This window comes from Drosophila miranda, chromosome 3, assembly GCF_003369915.1.
Source record: "Drosophila miranda strain MSH22 chromosome 3, D.miranda_PacBio2.1, whole genome shotgun sequence".
In the NCBI taxonomy this organism is placed as follows: Eukaryota; Metazoa; Arthropoda; class Insecta; order Diptera; family Drosophilidae; genus Drosophila; species Drosophila miranda.
The window spans coordinates 13568255-13585718 of NC_046676.1; the positions used below are offsets into that span (position 1 = coordinate 13568255).

At 44.9% G+C, this 17464-nt stretch overlaps 2 protein-coding genes across 2 annotated transcripts in view; both read left to right on the forward strand.

Annotated features, from left to right (window-relative positions):
• The first annotated feature begins 524 nt into the window (after positions 1-524).
• Positions 525-17464, forward strand: part of LOC108160592 (metabotropic glutamate receptor 2) — a 75660-nt gene continuing 58720 nt past the window's right edge. Inside the window, exon 1 of the mRNA XM_033390994.1 lies at positions 525-862. The gene's annotated coding sequence lies outside the window, so the exon portion shown is untranslated. The remainder of the gene's footprint in view (positions 863-17464) is intronic.
• LOC108158341 (gram-negative bacteria-binding protein 3) lies at positions 6263-6654 on the forward strand. The gene has a single exon (XM_017290579.2). It carries the CDS (start codon positions 6290-6292, stop codon positions 6593-6595), a length of 306 nt encoding a protein of 101 aa, XP_017146068.1. The 5' UTR covers positions 6263-6289; the 3' UTR covers positions 6596-6654.

Sequence of the window (17464 nt, forward strand, 5' to 3'; positions counted from 1 at the left end):
GGGGGCACACACTTCCTTGAGGCAATGTCTTCGTGTTTGTGAGTTATACGTGCAACTTAATTTGCTGCTGTCGCACCTGTGGCTTCCATGTGGAGGAGGCAGGAGGCAGGAGGCAGGAGGCAGCCTTGGCCCTCGTCGACATGAATTTATGTGGGGTTCACCCTTGCAAGTGGCTGAAGTACCATAAAAATGGTTAGCAGATTTAATAAAATATAACATATCCCCAAAACCCCAGTAAACGCCTCCCTTAACATTTAAGAGAGCGGCCAGAGACGAAGAGCCGGCCCAATTCTGTTAAGGGCTTCGATAACAGTGCACGTGTTGCTTGACTTTCGCTTTCATCTGCACAGCATCTCTGCTGACATTAGCAGAGCCGAAGAGCACAGCAGAGCCGGCTAACATTTAAGAGAGTTTCCAGAAGAAAGGATTTTTGCTTGCCTGCTGGCCAGCTTCTTAGCCTTTTGGTGGCGGTGTCCTGGCGGCATTAGTGTGCGAGTCCCAACCGCTGCCATACGACGTGCCCTCTCGTCTCAATTCAAGCCGAACTTTTTTCCGGAAAATCTGCGTAAACATTCTACCCAAATCCGCTTTTCGAACGGAATTTATAGGAGAGTTTTCTCTGGTGCCCGAGGACGGGGAATGTATCGGACGGAAGTGAAAACCGTGCGATTTAATAATACAACAGTGACTACAAAGCACCGTTTAAAAATGTAATCTTTTAACCAATTCGTAGACACTAAAAGTGAAACTAATACCATGAAATGGAATCCTCAATTTCCGGCCAACTTCTAAGCGAGAAAAGCTTAGTCGGATTTTAGTTTTCCCAACAAAGTTTAGCAAAAATTATTGTTATTAAACGAATGTAAGTAAATCTGATGGATAACTTTTATTTTTGTTTGGCAGAAACTTGCATCCTGCCTTTTCCACACCACACACGAACATCCTCCTGTTCTGTGGCTTTCGGCTTGGATTCGGCTCAAAGTTCCGCTTACAAACATTTCAACAGTCAACGGCTCCCCTGTCTCCCCTCTCTCTCCTGGCTCTCGGCCAACAATTAAATAGGAGTAAAAATAAAACACTGAAAATCAATTTTTCCTTCGGCGTTTGGAGCTCCCCCCTACAAGCCCCTTTCTGTTAGACCACTTAATAAAGCGTCAGAAAAAGCCGAACGCTGCTAGATTTATGGCCAACACGTGTGTTGGTGTGTGTGTGTGTGTGGAAGTGTGTGTTAGCTGATAATTTGGCCATGAAAAAAGGCATATAAAATGGCACATACAATATATTGTTTCAAGCTTTCGGGGCAATGAAATTTATGTGCCACAGCCAGTCAGAATTATTGCTATTGATTTAGTAGCAAGTTGGCAGTCCCCGCCGAGGTTATTGCCACAGGGAGGCCACCACCGATCGACCGTCCATAAATGCCGGGGGCCATAAAACATGATGGGGGAGCACACGTTACTCCAATGGTCATTGGCTGAATAAATGAGAAAAATGTTGGATGGGACATTCAGGACTTCAGCGATAATTGCAGCTGGTTTATGCTCTAAAGTGCACCAATTACCAAATTTAACAAATTATTCTAGTCTTTGGGAATGGCGCCTCGTCCTCTATTGCGTTTTACGCCATTTAATTTGCACTGATTTGCATGCCTATTAGCGTCCATTTGGGTAGAATTCCGCATGCTATGGAGATGGGAAAGCAGCCGTCAATCCATGCATCCACCCATCGATCCATAATGAGAATGTGCTGTCAGAAAATAATGAGCATTGAATTAAATTGATGGCCAAACAAAGGATGAAAAAGGATGTAAATTTCCACCTGCAACAAAACAATGTAAGGGGACAGGGTGTTGTTAGGCAGCAGCTGGATACCCTAACTTATACCACAGTACCCTTACTGATAGCCCGTAATCAACGCAGGCCGATCCCCGATCGCCGATCAATAAGTCTTATGCGATATTCGCCGATCGACAAGAAGAGCGAACAGAGACGTAAATTTAAAGAAAAGCATAAAAAAACCAAAAACTTCGATATAGAATGCTTGATGCACACAATGTTCAATGGCTGCCGCTTTGGTTGCTCATAAATACAGTCCGGAAATGGATAAATATGCCGGAAAACTCAGTGGGGTGCGCCTTGGCCAATTGTTAGGTTTTGGTACACATTTATTCTGTGGCAGAGCTGAAACTTTTGTCTCAGTTTCACTACCAAAGTATATTGTACAGCTACCAAGAACAGCGCCAGTGCAGGTCCTTCCCCCAAAAGCTTTTCATATAAAATTCATATTAGTGCATACTTATAACGAATGCGATGCTGCTGGAAACTTTGCCTTGCCCCGGCCAGGGCCTTGCAGCTGGTGGTCGGGTCTGGCTTTCTGCTTTCTTTCTATCCGTTCAATGCGCTGTGCAAACAAAGTGCACCCCCCTAACGGCACTCAGTTTTCCGGTGGCCCTGCAACAACTTTGGCCACCATTTTTATCGAGTGCAGAAGGGAGCTACCATGCAGCTGCTGCCATGAAATTTACAAAATGATCTGACAAGAACTTTGCCGCCCACACCGCTACCTTTCCCTGGCCCCCGATCTCTAGCCTTTCCGCCAAAAGATACTGAAAGCCCGCCCGCACATAATTGTCAGCCAATGAGTCCGTGAGCCCAATACAAACTATGCGGCGCGGCTCACTCTCCTTCAGAGCAGGCCGCTACTACGGGCCCGCTCCGACGGCTGCTGCTTAAATTTGCATAAGCTGATGGCCCGTTAAGGAAGGGTATAAAGTGAAGCATAAAGTGGCTTAGAGGAGGCCCTGTATTTGCAAGGGTATCCACATGTCGACCCACCGAAAGATCTGCAACTCTCCGCTCTTCTCGAATTTTTAATGAATTTCAAATGATGTGCAAATTTTGTATTTCTAAACGTTGCTAATTTTGAAGTCCTGCTTTTGGCATTACGGCTCATTGGATGGTAGGCAGGGGATGGTGGGGGGGGGACCCTGCAGAGTGGTTCTTCCAACGAATTTCGATACAAATTTTATAAGCTCCCGAGATGTGCAGGCGGTGCCGCGGTGACGTGCACACCTCCCATCCCCAATTTTGGCAGGGGAAAAGGCGGCATGGGGGCTGCTGTCTACCGCAAGTGTCTTTTTGGCGTTGGCAAGGACTTTTGTTTGTCGACGTGGGTGCCCTTGCAGTGGTAAACATTTCATTGTGAAAGCAAGAAGGAAGCGAAGGCCTGGCTCTTGTGCCATCTTCATTTAAAATTCAATGGCGTACGAGAACTGCGTGATTTTCGGCGTGCCGCATTCCGCGGCACTGCTCCTTGTTCCACACACTCGCCGTGTCCCCCGCCCACACGGCAGTGATACACGAAACATATTTGCATTTGCCGAGCAGAAGAGCAGAAAGGCAAAAAGGCAGAGGAGCAGAAGGGCAGAAGAGCAGAAGGGAAGTGTGGTCGCTCGTGTGTCACGTAAAATTCAAAGAGGGAAATCTCTCCTGCCTCTCACAGCGGGTCTTACAATTAGTGCACCTTCTCCTGGTTGTGCGTGGGACTTTCCTTCCCTGCCCCCCTTTCACGCCGTTGAATTTTTCATCGCTGCGTGACGGCTGCAAGCAGATTGGAAAAGTTAATATTCGCACAAGGATGTCAGCAGTTGGCATAGATACGGCGACGGACATGTCGCATTTTCCGTGTAGTTTTAATCAAGAAATTCTTGTTACCTTGCCTTGCAGCATGCTCCTTATGATTCTGCCCAACAGCCGGAAAGGAGCCGTCTGGCTGTTCGGAAAATGCGCTCTCAGCCTCCACCGTAGGCAAAACTCTTATACTTTACGCCTCGATTGGCAGACACTTGAATATAAACTGTTGGCTGTTAGTGTTGCCTGTAGTGTTGCTGGTGTTGCCTTGCCGCACACCTGAAGGTTGAGCCTGCCGCACGGCCCTGCCGTTGCAGTTGCCTTGTCATTGTTGCGGATGCCTTCAGACCCAAGGCCACGTGCCTGAGCTTCAAGTGACGCTCCTCCTTGACCCTCGTCGATGCTGTCTGGCCTCTTTCAACTGTTGCACATTGTGGCAGCAGAATAAATTGAGTTTGATGGCGGCTGCCGTCAACGCCGACACGACAGCTTCTGGGAGCTGATGGGTGCACATCCAATTTTCGATTGAATGAAAGTTGAAAGGCTTGTTCCCTTGAACGTGTTTGGTGTTTAGTTCCTGGAAAATAGTGGAAAAATTAGTGTTTTTTCCCCCAAGGAATTCCCAAAATGGAAATGAATTTATTTTCGGCTCTGTTAGGCGATTTTAATGATTTCAACTCCACCATAAAAGTTACGCCTTTTGTTATTTAACTTTAAGCTGCTCGAAAGCCAATCAAAAACATGTAAAAATTCAAAGGAACACACACACACACACACAGTCGAGAACTGTTAAAGCGATTTGCACGCACAAAATGCAATAAATTTGGAAACATTTTACGATTGCTCATCGATTTGCAGTAGCGTTTTGCGCTGCGATGGCGTTGTGGGGCGCGGTGGGGCGGGGCCAGACGATGGTAGGGGGAGCGGTGGGTGGTATAAACCGCAGGTACCATTTTCAGTTGAGTTGCGTTAAGAGAAGGTAAAGAAAAGGCTTACAGCAACCAAGAAACCACTCGCCGAAACGAGCAGAAAAAAACTTTAATTTTATTGCCACAGGGTGGGCTGGGGCTGGGGGAGATGGCGGGTGAAAGGAGCAGCAAACAGACACAGAGACAGACACAGTGCCGACGCATTGCTTGCTCAGCTTTCGCCACTCCAATGTCTCGGAAGGGAAAGTCGAAGTTTGCCCAGGAAAAGCGCTCACTCGGAGGGCGTTAAATGTGGCACATAATAAGGTTCTGGCAGACAGGCAGCAGTGTACATCTAGTCGTATGGACATGGGGCTAAGGGTTTCGGTTTCGGTTTCTGCTTTGTTTTCATTTGTGCTCCGATTCGAGTTTCGTTTCCCTTTTAGCGCAATGCAATAAAACAGCATACAAATGTTGAGCATGTGGCCCCTTATTTATAGTGTTATGGGATCGGGGGGAGGTAAGGGTGTAGTTTTGCAGGGGCGTAGACGCAACTGCGAGAAGTAGAATCATGGATTATCCTCCTATGGCGTCTGGAGCTCTGCAAACATTTTTTGTATCCATTTTCTCCTTGTTTTCTTTATATATATATTTTTGTTCTTTTTTTTTTGCCATGCGCCGCACTTGGAACATACGCAACATTTAAGTGGCGCCAGAGCCAGAGCCAAAGCCAAAGCCTAACCTCCGCAGCAGCAACAACGGCATTGTGGGGGATATCAATAGAAACAACAACAACCATTAAGACCATAATGAAGACTATCAGATGGCTATAACCAGGACACAGAATGCAGAGACGCTGCGAGAACAATTGTGCTTTTGTTCCATTTGTTAGACTTTGAGTCGAGGGAGGACGAGGAGGAGGAGGAGGAGGAGGAGGAGGAGGAGGAGGAGGAGGAGGAGGAGGAGGAGGAGGAGGAACGAAGGGCATCTGTCACTTTCTTTAGAATACTTTAAAGCCAAATGAAGTCAGCATTCAGCGGCGTCAAGTCGTGACAGAGTGCGCCCTACACACGCACTGAGAAAAATTAATTAGCAGATCCTGATGCTTCTTGACCCAAATCGACTGGCCGCTGCTTGGCTCCTTGCTTGATTTGCTTTTACTTAATTAATCAGCAGTCAAGTGTGGCGAGAAAGACTTCGTTGGAGTCGGGATTGGGAGTGGGATCGGGAGTGGGAGTGGGAGTGGGAGTGGGAGTGGGAGCCGGGCCTGAGAGTTGCTGGGGCGGCAGCATGACAATATTTCCCAATTAGGCGGCTGGGTGTAGATCTTACTTGTGCAATCAGGCGTGAAATTATCTTCTCATGCAACAAACAGCAGGCCAATGGAAACAAAGGCAAGAGAAGAGTCAGGCACTACCCTAACGTATCGTCTCGTGGGATATATATATATATATATATATGTATACGTACATATGTGTACATTGTACACTCTCCCTCTCTCATTCGATCTTGCCTGCATTTCCCAATTCCTTCCAGCAATATTTTCCCACCTTTACTCAATCGTTCTCTCAGCCCCACTCTATCCCGCTCACTCTCTCTCACTAATTGCCCAGTGATGTCACCCGACTGGTCATTTATCTAAAGTGCGCTTATCTTATCCGATTGGCTATCAGTCATTCTCTGAACGAATCCCCACTCGAGCTGATGTATAAAACAAGCAGACTTGCAGTTCTTCGGTCAGTGTGGATCATCATGTCGAGCTATCAAGTGCCAGTCGCCAAAGTCGAGCTACTTTCCGGCCGTGGCTTTTCCGTTTCGATACCCGATGAGAGGGGCATATCGCTGTTCGCCTTCCATGGAAAGCTCAACGAGCCGATCACGGATCTGAGCGATCAGCACTGGGCAGCGGACATCGTGAACACGGACGCGAACGGGCGCTGGACCTACACCAATCGGGATGTGGAGCTGCACAAGGGAGATGTCATCTACTACTGGACGACGGTGCGATTCAATGGCGTTGACTACCAGAGAATGCACCAAGAGTCGGCAGTTCCCTAGAAATGGGACCCCTTACGTTGATTAAATAAAGCCATACCCAGTAGTCGGTTGCCAGATAATTCAGTGTGTTGCATGCTCTGCTGCCAGTCATACAAACGAGAACATATTTATTTGCATGGCAAATATGATGATGTGCTGCGCTCTCAGCACTGCTCTGTTAGTCATATTTGCATATGAAAATGGCAGGCAACCTACAGACGACAGATTTATTTCCCCGCTGCAGAAGGACAAAAAAGAAAGGTGGGCGAAAAAGTGAAAATTCTATAAACAAACAGTTGTACACTTGAGGGGAAAAATGAGGTGGGGGGGGGGGAGAACACAGAGTAGCGGCATAAGAAAAGTTATATTTTTACGGTAAATAACTTTTTGCCAGAGCAACAAAAAACGTGAAAACACAAAACAAAAGCAATGGCAGAACAGAAGCATCAAAAGGAACAAAGAAATTGCGCATACGTCGTGTGGGAATGCAGTCGTTGGACGGCGAAAAGGATTCGCAGGGAGAGCACTGCTGACTGCCGAGAGCACTGCCGAGCCTTATTTAAATGACTTATTTAAATTAATGCAAATCAAGCGACGAGCCACATTTTTTGTCCCTAATTGAAGCACTCTCTTCGCGCAAAAAAATTAGCATATTGTACAATGTAGAGGCGAAAGGCGAGTTAATATTTCTCCCTCCAACATCGCTGTCCATCTTGCAGCGAGGAGACTTGTTTATGGCCATCGAATATACTCGTAATTTTCAAATTGAATAACTCCTGATGGAATAAACATGCGTAAGTAAGCTGATTACACGCATATTTGCATTTATACGAGTAGGGTCTCACCTCCACGGAAATTTATTCAAATTTGTATCTTTATCATATTTTAGTTCAAGTTCCGCCCCTTCTCTCCACCACTCTGGGGCCCTGGCTAGTGATTGCTTTTTTCTCAAATTTATTTTTGATTCGAGCTTCAAGGAGAGAGTGCGAAGATGAAATATTCGCCGCAGGTGTAATATTTCTTCATTGTATGATTTAAATTGTGCTCCTTGGAAGGGCAGAAGGGCAGGTGATCTGGGCTCCGATTTAATAGGATTTCATTGTGTTTTTCCGGACCGGCTCCTTTGGGTATTTTGCATGTGACAAGAGCATGTCAGCGTGTGGCCTTTAAGATGTGTATCTGCAAATTGGGAATGAGTGTGCCTCTTGGAGAAATATGTCATAATTGTGGGCTACTTTTGTGGCCCACTCCTGAATCGGAGGAAATCGCAGCTTAGATCTGAGATTACTTCAATAACGTTAAAAGTCCCCTTGCTTAAACTCTTGGCTAAAGCGCTCGAATATTTGCATAATTTGTACTTGTGTATTCCTTTGGTTGGTGGAAGAAGCGGACAATGACTTGAGCTTATTACCATTTATTTAGACCGAAGACATTGTAAAAACCAATTCGATTTTCGGAGAGCAGGAATCCGAATGCAGGGAGTGCTTTTAAAGCCAGAGCTAACTCCCACACACACACACAACTGAGGGGCAAGGCCAAGAAACTATGTCTAGCAGACAAACAAGGCCCAAAAGTTAAGCGAGAAACCCAAAAGCACAGACACAGACACAGAAAAAGACACAGCCACAGACATACGGAGAGGGAAAGTATAGAAGATGGAGCCAAAAGTCGTGTTTGGCATGCACAAAAAACTTGTACGTTGGAAGCGCAGACAAAAAAGACATTTTCATGCGGAGGAGGGACAAGCGCGCAGTCGAGTGCCGTGGAGCATGTAAATTTCCTTTAAGCTGGATTTTATTAAATTGTTTGTGTCGTTTTTGGCATTACGAAAATTGTATTTGCATGATCTCTCGCTGGAATGTGCCGCCGCTGCGACTCCGTGTCTAAAAAGTATTCCAGCAGCTCTTTCGTCACGAGATTCGCCGACAATTGCCGCCGTGGAAAATGCCACACATTTTGGTTCGAGCCAGAACTATATTGCATTGCGCCAGCTGTGTCTGTGGACACGTTTTCCACTCGCCGAAACACACAGACTTTCGAGTGGAAAGTGGCATTTGCGAAGTGCCACGTTTGAGGCAAGTACGTGTTGAGCCCTGCTGCCTCTCCCAACCTCACACCCGTTTGGTACATCCAGCCAGTACGGCCATAAATCTCAGCAGGAGCTGCAGTGGGGTCCGGGGTGCATGGCGCTTCTTTGGTCAACGGGACATGGCCCGATGATGGATCTGAGAGCGGGGTTTGGTTCATTACAAAAGCAGAGGACTGCGACCTTTGTCATGTGTCAACCGGAAGCAGTTTGCTTGCGGAACACTAGTTGCGGTGGAGGCTGGGGGACTGACAATATCCGCCGCAAGTCCTTTCAAGTTTCTTGCCAGGGACCACAGACTGCCTGGTCTTCGCAAAGCCTTTCAAAGGGTTACAGCAACATGAAACGAAAAGCGTTTAAGGACCCGCTCGACAGTGCGTCTATCTCTACTGGAGTATCTTTGTGTTTGCTGAGCAAATGGAAGATGTTGATGTTTGGCTTTGCTCTCGCCATGGCCTTTGAGGCGATTTTCAGCTTAAAGATGGCAATGCGGAAACGAACGGATCCCAGCCCAGGCGTAACGATAAATTAAATGCATAACCCAAAGAAGCCCAGAGACCAGGACCAGCAGATGCAAACAAATTAGATGATTATTTGCCAAAAATTACATTAGCCGCAAAATAAACAATTTATGGGCGAGGAGAGCAGCCGTTCGCCCACATCGTCTGTCTCAGTGTGTGCATAAATTACGTAGATTTCCTGCAACTTAATTTATGTTTGGATTTGCCGTCAGAGCCGAGAGACATCTAACAGGCAGGCAGCAAGCGGCAGGCGGCAGGAAGCAGGCGGCCAAACATTTACTTAGGCACTCACATGGGCCATCGGCCGCACAAGCCTACTTATCAGCCGCATAAATTGCCAATGCTGACACATTAATGGTTGCATTTGCCACCTCTGTCTCCCGGCGTTGTCCCAAGCAATTAGGCCCAGTGGTAAATGACAAAGTTCAGCTTCCTACTGGCTCCTACTTGCCGCTGGGGATCATTAACCAGGGAAAAAGGTGCTACGAGACCCCAAATATGGCAGATGTGTATGTAGTACGGCAAAACATTAGGTCTCTCCTTTGGTCTGTAAGGAAATGGCGCAAAAAGCCACAGGGCACCATCCTATATGGATAGATCCTCGAAGCTTCGAATTACGGGTACATATAGTAGGGATTTATCTTTAAACTGATAAAGAATATAATTATACTAGGCGGCAAGCCCCCTGCACAGGAGGTCCGCTCGTTCGTTAATAAAAGAGACGATCCCTGTGTTATTTTCTCCCTCGATCTGCCATCTCTGCTGATATCTGTTCTCTGCAAGAGTACGATAGAGTACCACAATTATAGAAATAGTTAATTTTCTAGCTTATGTTATTTGAAGACCCTTCAAATTGTGTAATTATCCCAATTCCTATTTCATCAGGTGACTGATTTTTGAATTAACAGACGAAAAGCAGAACTAAATTATCCAATTAATAGTTTAATGGCAGGACTTTAGAAAACCGATTTTGCATAAACATATTTAATGGCTCTTTCGATTCAGTGGTATTTTTGATTACTCCCCCGAAACAAATATCCTGTTCGGAAATGGGTTTTAATATACGATGGCTTAGACCTTAGTCTGTGGCAGCTGTGGTTACATTCTGCCACATTAACCAATTCGTGCCGTGGAATTTCAAATTTGCATTATTTAATTGGAAAATGTCGAACAATTTCCGAAAATGGGTAAATAATTCGCGAATATAACAATGGTAATGAATTTTTTCACAGGCACGCGGGAGGATTTACAAGGATATGTGCATACAAAGGTATTTGCCTGCTGCAAGAGTATTTCGTTACACCAAAAATACTTTTATGGGGAAAAAATGCAGAGAAAAGAAGGAAAATGTCCGGCAAGGAATGCAAAGAATTTTGTCTGTTGTAGCGGTACGAAAAATTGCAGAGGCCTGGAAATCTTTCAGAAATCATACGAGAGTACTTTCTACCTTTGATTGTCATTTCTTTCTTTCCAGAGCTTAAGATATCGGCGGTCAAATGAACTGGTAATGGGATGAATTTATACGATTTTTCATCTTGCTTTTATTGCTGTCCCAAAAAAATCCCATTACAATTAACGCCCACTGCGTTTCACTGTGTTAATTAATTCACTTTACTGTCGGCTTTCCTTTTACCTTGGAGATTAATGTTCCTCGATGCCTTGTGGCTTCTGCTTTCCGTATTCCTTACACATTTACACTGTACAGTGTACACCATTAATAGGTGTACAATTCAGTGCGTTGCGTTGCCTTCCAAGGCCCCTTTTCCGCGTTCTTGTATAATTTTTGCGCCCATCGGCAAAACAGCGCCTTGCAGGAGGCAATGGCTTTTTAATACGAGCCACGTCTTCTTTGCGCCGTTTGCTGTACACACTCAGTGCTACGAGTGCGGCTGCCACTGGAGCTCCATGAATTTATTATTACGGTCCACCATTCCACCAGCTTCTCCCCGATTAAGGGACTTTCTCGACTTTAATTAGTTTGTCAGAGCTGGTGAAGGCCTGGCCATGATTCGAAAGCAATTAAATTGTCGCCTGGCCCATTAGCCGCATGGCCACTGTCAAGGTGGTCCTACCTTTTGCTGGCCTCACTGCGTATGCTTGATTTGTTATACACTCCCCGACACTTGAATACGACACACTAAAATGTACACTTTAGGCACCAATATTTCCGGCACAAGCCAAAGAAAACGGTGAATTTGAATTTTCCTCAAATCTCGATTCAATTTAGCATAACTTAAAAAAAAAATAATAGCAATATTCATCAAAGTAGATTGAGTAAAAAAATTTAATTGACATAGCTCAAATTTCCGTTCTCAAAAAATGCGACACTTGAATTTTCAAAGGAACAAAAGTTTAAATTTGAAGGGTCATAAGGGCTCTTTTTTATATTTATAAGGACTCAAGGAAGTAAAGGAAGTGAGGAGTAAAGAAGAATTACAATTGGATCGTTTTTACAGCAGTGTGAGCGCTATTATTCTGTGGTGAACAAGATCCTAAAACGGCGTGGACCAGTTGATTTTTCATTAAGTCGATTTTATCAAGTATGCAACAAAGTTGAGGTGTTTTTTTATTAATTACAGTCCCTTATGGTGTGGAGTCTTCGAAAAAACATGTTTTATTATTTTAGAACTAGCTTATAGTACAGTTTTAGATTTTTAAATCGAGTTTTAGTGGTGTTTTTTAGATGCGGCAGGCAGATGAGATCTCATAGAGGTCTCGGAAGTAGCAATTTTGGTTCGGTTTTTTATGTTTTTGCCATAATTTGACCCGTTCTTTATGAAATCACTCAGAACACACATAGTTTTACCAATTTTATGACTTATTTTCATTATTAATGGACCTACTTCCTTCGGGGCTTTTATTGTCGATTTTTCGTCCTTTGAAAAGGACTTACCACAACCCAAAATTTTTTCTCGTAATAAAGACACTCTAATTGATTTTTGAGAATTTATTCGATGTCCGGTCGCGACCACATCCAAGATAACAAATTTTCCAATGTGAATGTCGTATTCAAGTGTCGCATTTTTTTAGAACGGAAATTTGAGTTATGTCAATTAAATTTTGTTCCTCAATCTACTTTGATGAATATTGCTATTATTTTTTTTTTAAGCTATGCTAAATTGAATCGAGATTTGAGGAAAATTCAAATTCACCGTTTTCTTTGGCTGGTGCCGGAAATATTGGTGCCTAAAGTGTACATTTTAGTGTGTCGTATTCAAGTGTCGGGGAGTGTACATAGCCCTGTGGTTTGTTGTGGTCATACATTGATGGTTTATTCTTTATGGATTTAAGGCGGCAATGGAGTTCTCCCTTAAGTGCTCTGCCACTCCCACCCGTATTGCTAGTCGTGCGGCATTGTTTTCAGGCTTCTGTTTCTGTTGGCATATTGCTCGCATGACATGGCTGAAAAAAACAACAGAACAACATCTTCCGGCAATATGTTGACACATATTCCTCCTCACGCCGCTGCACCGCGCCACGCAGCACGCAGGGTGGCATGTGCGGATGTGTGGATATTGCTGGCATGTTGTTAGTGGCATCGTGCTGTGCGGCGTATGCAGTCTACTCTGCCAATGCGACTTTGTCCCCCGAATTGCAAGCCGTATTTGAGCTTCTCTCTCCCTGACTTATGCAAATATTTTCCTTTGGCCTCTCTCTGCTTTTGCTTCGCTGGGCCTTGGTTCCGTTGGATGCTCCTCCTCTGACCCCGCGCCACCCCCTGTGTTATTTTTCTGTGCTTACTCGTCTGATGCTTCTATTGGTTGCAGATTGTTTCATTTAAATCAGAGCATCGGCTCATCAGTGCATATGAGCTCCACGGCCATGCGACTTATAAAGACTCTTAAAGCCAGGAAACTGTGTGTTGCACTTACCCCTGCGGGCTTTCATTTTATGGATTGCCATAAATCGCTGGCTCATTGCCCGCGTTCTTTCCCACGGCCCCCACTTTGACTGCCATACAAATGGAATGCTCCATCGCTTGTTCCCACCCTTTTCTTTAGATCACCCCTCGTTGTGGCTCAGCACGATAATAAACAGGATGGCATAGAAAAAGAAATTACATAGAAAATATAAATATATATGTTTGCCAGAAGTGCGCTTATTCAATTGCCCATCTATCATGATTGGGCTTAAAAATCTGTGGGCCATCAATTTTATCGTTGCTAATTCATCGGTTCATCTTCTGTGGGGATTTTGCTCATTGATTGATTTGGATCTGAAGCAGGCACCGACCAATTACCCTCCAAAAGCACCACTCTGCTTAAACAATTTTAAATCGTGGGGCAAAACTATGTTTTTTTGCTATTTTTGAAAGAATTTTCAACTCGAGGTCCCATTGTCCCACAACGTAGAAGTGACTGCAGTTTTTCCCACCAATCCAACAGCCATGCACTGCATTGCTCAAAAAGACAGCAGACAATTGGCACAATTGCTCGTAGGCAGGCGGTATGCCAACAATTTCACAGCTCGATGGTTGCAAGTGCCCGTGCCCCACAGAGGGAAAGGATTGCATGGGGCACCTTGCGGGGTGCTCTAATTTATAGACTAATTAAGGTTTTGTCGTTGCATCTTTTGTCTACAGCTATTCGTTGTGCCTATTTTCTAAGAGGCGAGAGGGTGGCCTCTCTTAAAGGCTTAAGCTCGCTTCTCTTTCTGCTTTTCGGTTTCAGAATACTTTATTATGGCATTCTGAGCTTCAATTACCATTTCAAGCATCGCTTCTCATTTATCGTAGCATCAGTTTCGCAACGCACCAATACATAACATTGTGTCTCCGTTTTTGCGATTCGATGGAGCATTCCCCCCATTTTGTATGGCTGTCACAAACTACTTGCAGTCTTGTCTTGGGAATAAAACACGAATACCATACCCGCACTCGTAGAGACATTCTTCTGCGCCACGTTCTGCCATGTAGTGTCGTGACAAAGCGTTTGGGCAGCAGCTCAAAAGTCAAGCGATTATTTTCGCTTTTTACAGCTCTGAACAGCTCAGCAATTTGTCAGGCTAACGCGTCGCCAATTGACGCCATTTTTTTATGACACCCCGTTTATGCTGGCTTTGCCCCATTTTTTTGTGGCAAGTGAGCCGCAGTTGGTCGGGGAAATGGCAGTGCCAGCCAGGCAGAATATAATCAGACAATGGCACAATGCCAACATTGCCAACGACAGGAAAAGGAGTACGGGTGTAGTTTTGAATGGAGGGAAGCCGAACAGCTTTCTGGTCGCGAGAGTCCGTCAACAGCTGCAGCGACAAAAGCACTGGATTATCGTCAAGCCTGGCCCGGTCTCCTATTTGCCTATTAACCTGACGTCTATTGAGGGGCAGGCGACCATGATAATAGTCGTAAGCATATCAAGGGACATGCGATATGGCGGCATAGCCTCATGGCGGCATGGCGGCATGGCGGCAGTACCATAAAAGTCAAAACATGTCGATACGAGTATACTCTATTCGCACACACGGTTCGATCTCAGCTGGAAATTCTATTCCCATTCTTCCGCTTCCGCTTTTTGTGTGGTGGGGGTATCCGGTGGGGAAGTGTAAAAATGCTGCATACAATAGTTTTCCACATGAGCGAATGAATTTGGCTGTTTGGGAATTGTTGGGCTCCCATCCCAGTGAATGGGTCTGGGACTGCAGTCGACAGTTGGCCTTTATTTTGTGTTGTTATTCGAGTTATCCGAATGCTCGATGCTCGTTATTTATGCCAGTTTATGTTCTGTTGCCAAGCAACTAGCGGCAACAGCAGCAGCAGCAGCAGCACTTATGCGTATAATGTGTAGATTTTCCAGCCCATTCAGATGTATAGTATATGGATTGCCCTGGGATATGATGAGAGTGTTTTAAGCGGGTGTTTCTATACTAATTGAAGGACTCTGAGAACATCTCCAATTTCATTCCCAATGTGCGTAAAAAGCGAGTTTGAATATGGCCTGCCCATGGATATTTCTTTGCGCCTTCTGCTCTCGTGTTGCGCTTAATTTAATTAGATGCTTGCAGCTGGCAATGCAATTAATTTTATGTACATTTGTGCAGCAGCTGGCTGTGGGGCACTTATGCTGTGCCCCCAAAAGCAATGTAATTGAAAAAGGAAAGCCAAGCGCATTGAAAATGAGTCCAACGAGTGCTTTACGACCTCTTACAGCCCATAAATTATAGATCACACACATGTCTCCTCCTCTGAATATTTGATAAGGAGCACATACTCGTCAACTGTCAAAGATGGGGCTGGATGGGAAGGAATCATCAGGGCCCCGCACTTATGGCTAATCCATTTCCTGAGGAACATTTTACATTGAATCAAAGCTTCATGATTTCCATGCCTCAATCGCAAAGACCATAAAGGAGGCAGTAAGGAAGTAGGGATTTTACATTGCTGGTGTCACGTTGCAACGCCACTCACAAATAAAGATGATTACTTGCCGAAAAAGCAATTATTTCTTCAGTTATCGCCCACAAGGGCCGGATCCCCTTGACATTTGAGAAGAGGACATGGAGAGCTCCATTGATTGCATTCCATCCCCAAACTAATAAGCATCTGACTTTGTTTATTCTTGTCTTTCGAATATTTGTCCAATTATATGGAATTACATTCCAGGGAAAACAAAACTTAATCAAGAAAACCAATTATCATCTTTCGTTTTTTCACAAAAAGGGACTCATTGGCTGAAAGTATTTTAAAAACCAAGCAGAACAACATGAAATCTAAATTAAAATTTGCAAGCAGAAGAAAACTATTGTAAAATTCCGTAGGTTTTGGCAATACCTCCCGTGAATGATGAATGATGTGCTTCAAAGGGAAGGCCGCTCACGGGAACAGCACACGGAAAACAAATTGCTTGTCTGCGCCCCGGAGAAAAGTTTTCTGTTCCACGAGTAATGCTGCTTGGATTCTTTGACATTTTTTACACGAACCGAAAGCCATCAACTAAAAGCCAACCCTTTCATCCGTTTCGCCTGTCGATTTGTGGCCTGGCCTGGCCTGTCTGTCAGCACGGGGGAGCACAAAAACAAAAGGATTCTTACTCTGGGACCCACTATTCCATGGTCGTATATGCTGGCAAGCCCTCGATTGGTTATTGTTGCCTATATTTATTGCCTTTGTTTGTCGCTTTTCCCGTTTCATTTGCAAATTAATATCATTTAAAAAAACCATTTATTGATCAATTACTTTTGCAATAACTGAAAAACTGCCCAAATTGAATGGAAATTCAATTTAAAAAAAAAAAAACAGAAACACATGGCACACTTGTTTTAATTAAATAATATTTGATGCAAAAACCAGATTTGTGTTTGGTATTTGTTCATGGCACATTTATGAAATTATTTGCGTACTAATGGCTGTTTTTGAATTCGAACATTCGCCTGTTTTTGGCAAAGGAAAAGGCGAAAGGGAAATGGCAATCACATTTCGTTTAATTACACGATACGTGATGTTTATTAATGAGGGTGCCTGTGGGTGTTTTGCATCTGTTTGATTTCAAGGCATAGAATATCCCCACTGTCCCCTAGGTGTAGGATAATTTCAGGGACCTGCGAACGAATTCTAAAGATTTTAATATTGCCCGGTGATGGGAACCGCCTTTTTTTGTGTCTTTGGCGGTCCGATTCGGATTGAGCGAGTAATCCAAAGCTCGAAAGCACTGATATGGACATGGAATATACAGAATACTGTGGACTCTGGCAGAATTGGGCGAAATGGATCCACTTTCATTCTCCCAGAGCTAAAGTCGCCCTGGCAACCGGTAAAGTGCAGCGTGCAAGGGAATTCCAGTTGCTAGTTATTGAACTGACATCTGAGTGGCGGAGGGGTGTCAATGTAAGGCGGGCGAGACCATGTGGCAGGAGTCATGTACGTGTTGCACGCAATTCTGTCACGGGCGAGTGTTTTATGAATGTCTCTGCGTGGGTGTTGCTATGTGTGAGCCGGGCGGACACTCTCTGCGACTAAGTGCTTGTCGCTTAAAACTAAACGGACAGCAGGGCGGTCTTCAGTTATAGGCATGCCCCGGCCTGATTAATGTCCGCCTCCTCTTCGCTGTGGATGGGTGTGAGTGTGTGTGTGGCACAGCAACAACTGTTGCTTTAAGACACCAAAAACTAAATTGAGTTCATGTTGTGGTCCTGGTCCGGGTCCGGGTCCGGGTCCGGGTCCGGGTCCTGTTCTTGATATGATTGCAAAAAGCCAATCTAATGGAAAATTCCATTTTCTTTCCTGCAGCAGCTCTTTGCCATGGTGTCCCTGTGTCCTATGTGTTGGTCTGTGGTGCACAGACCACGTTA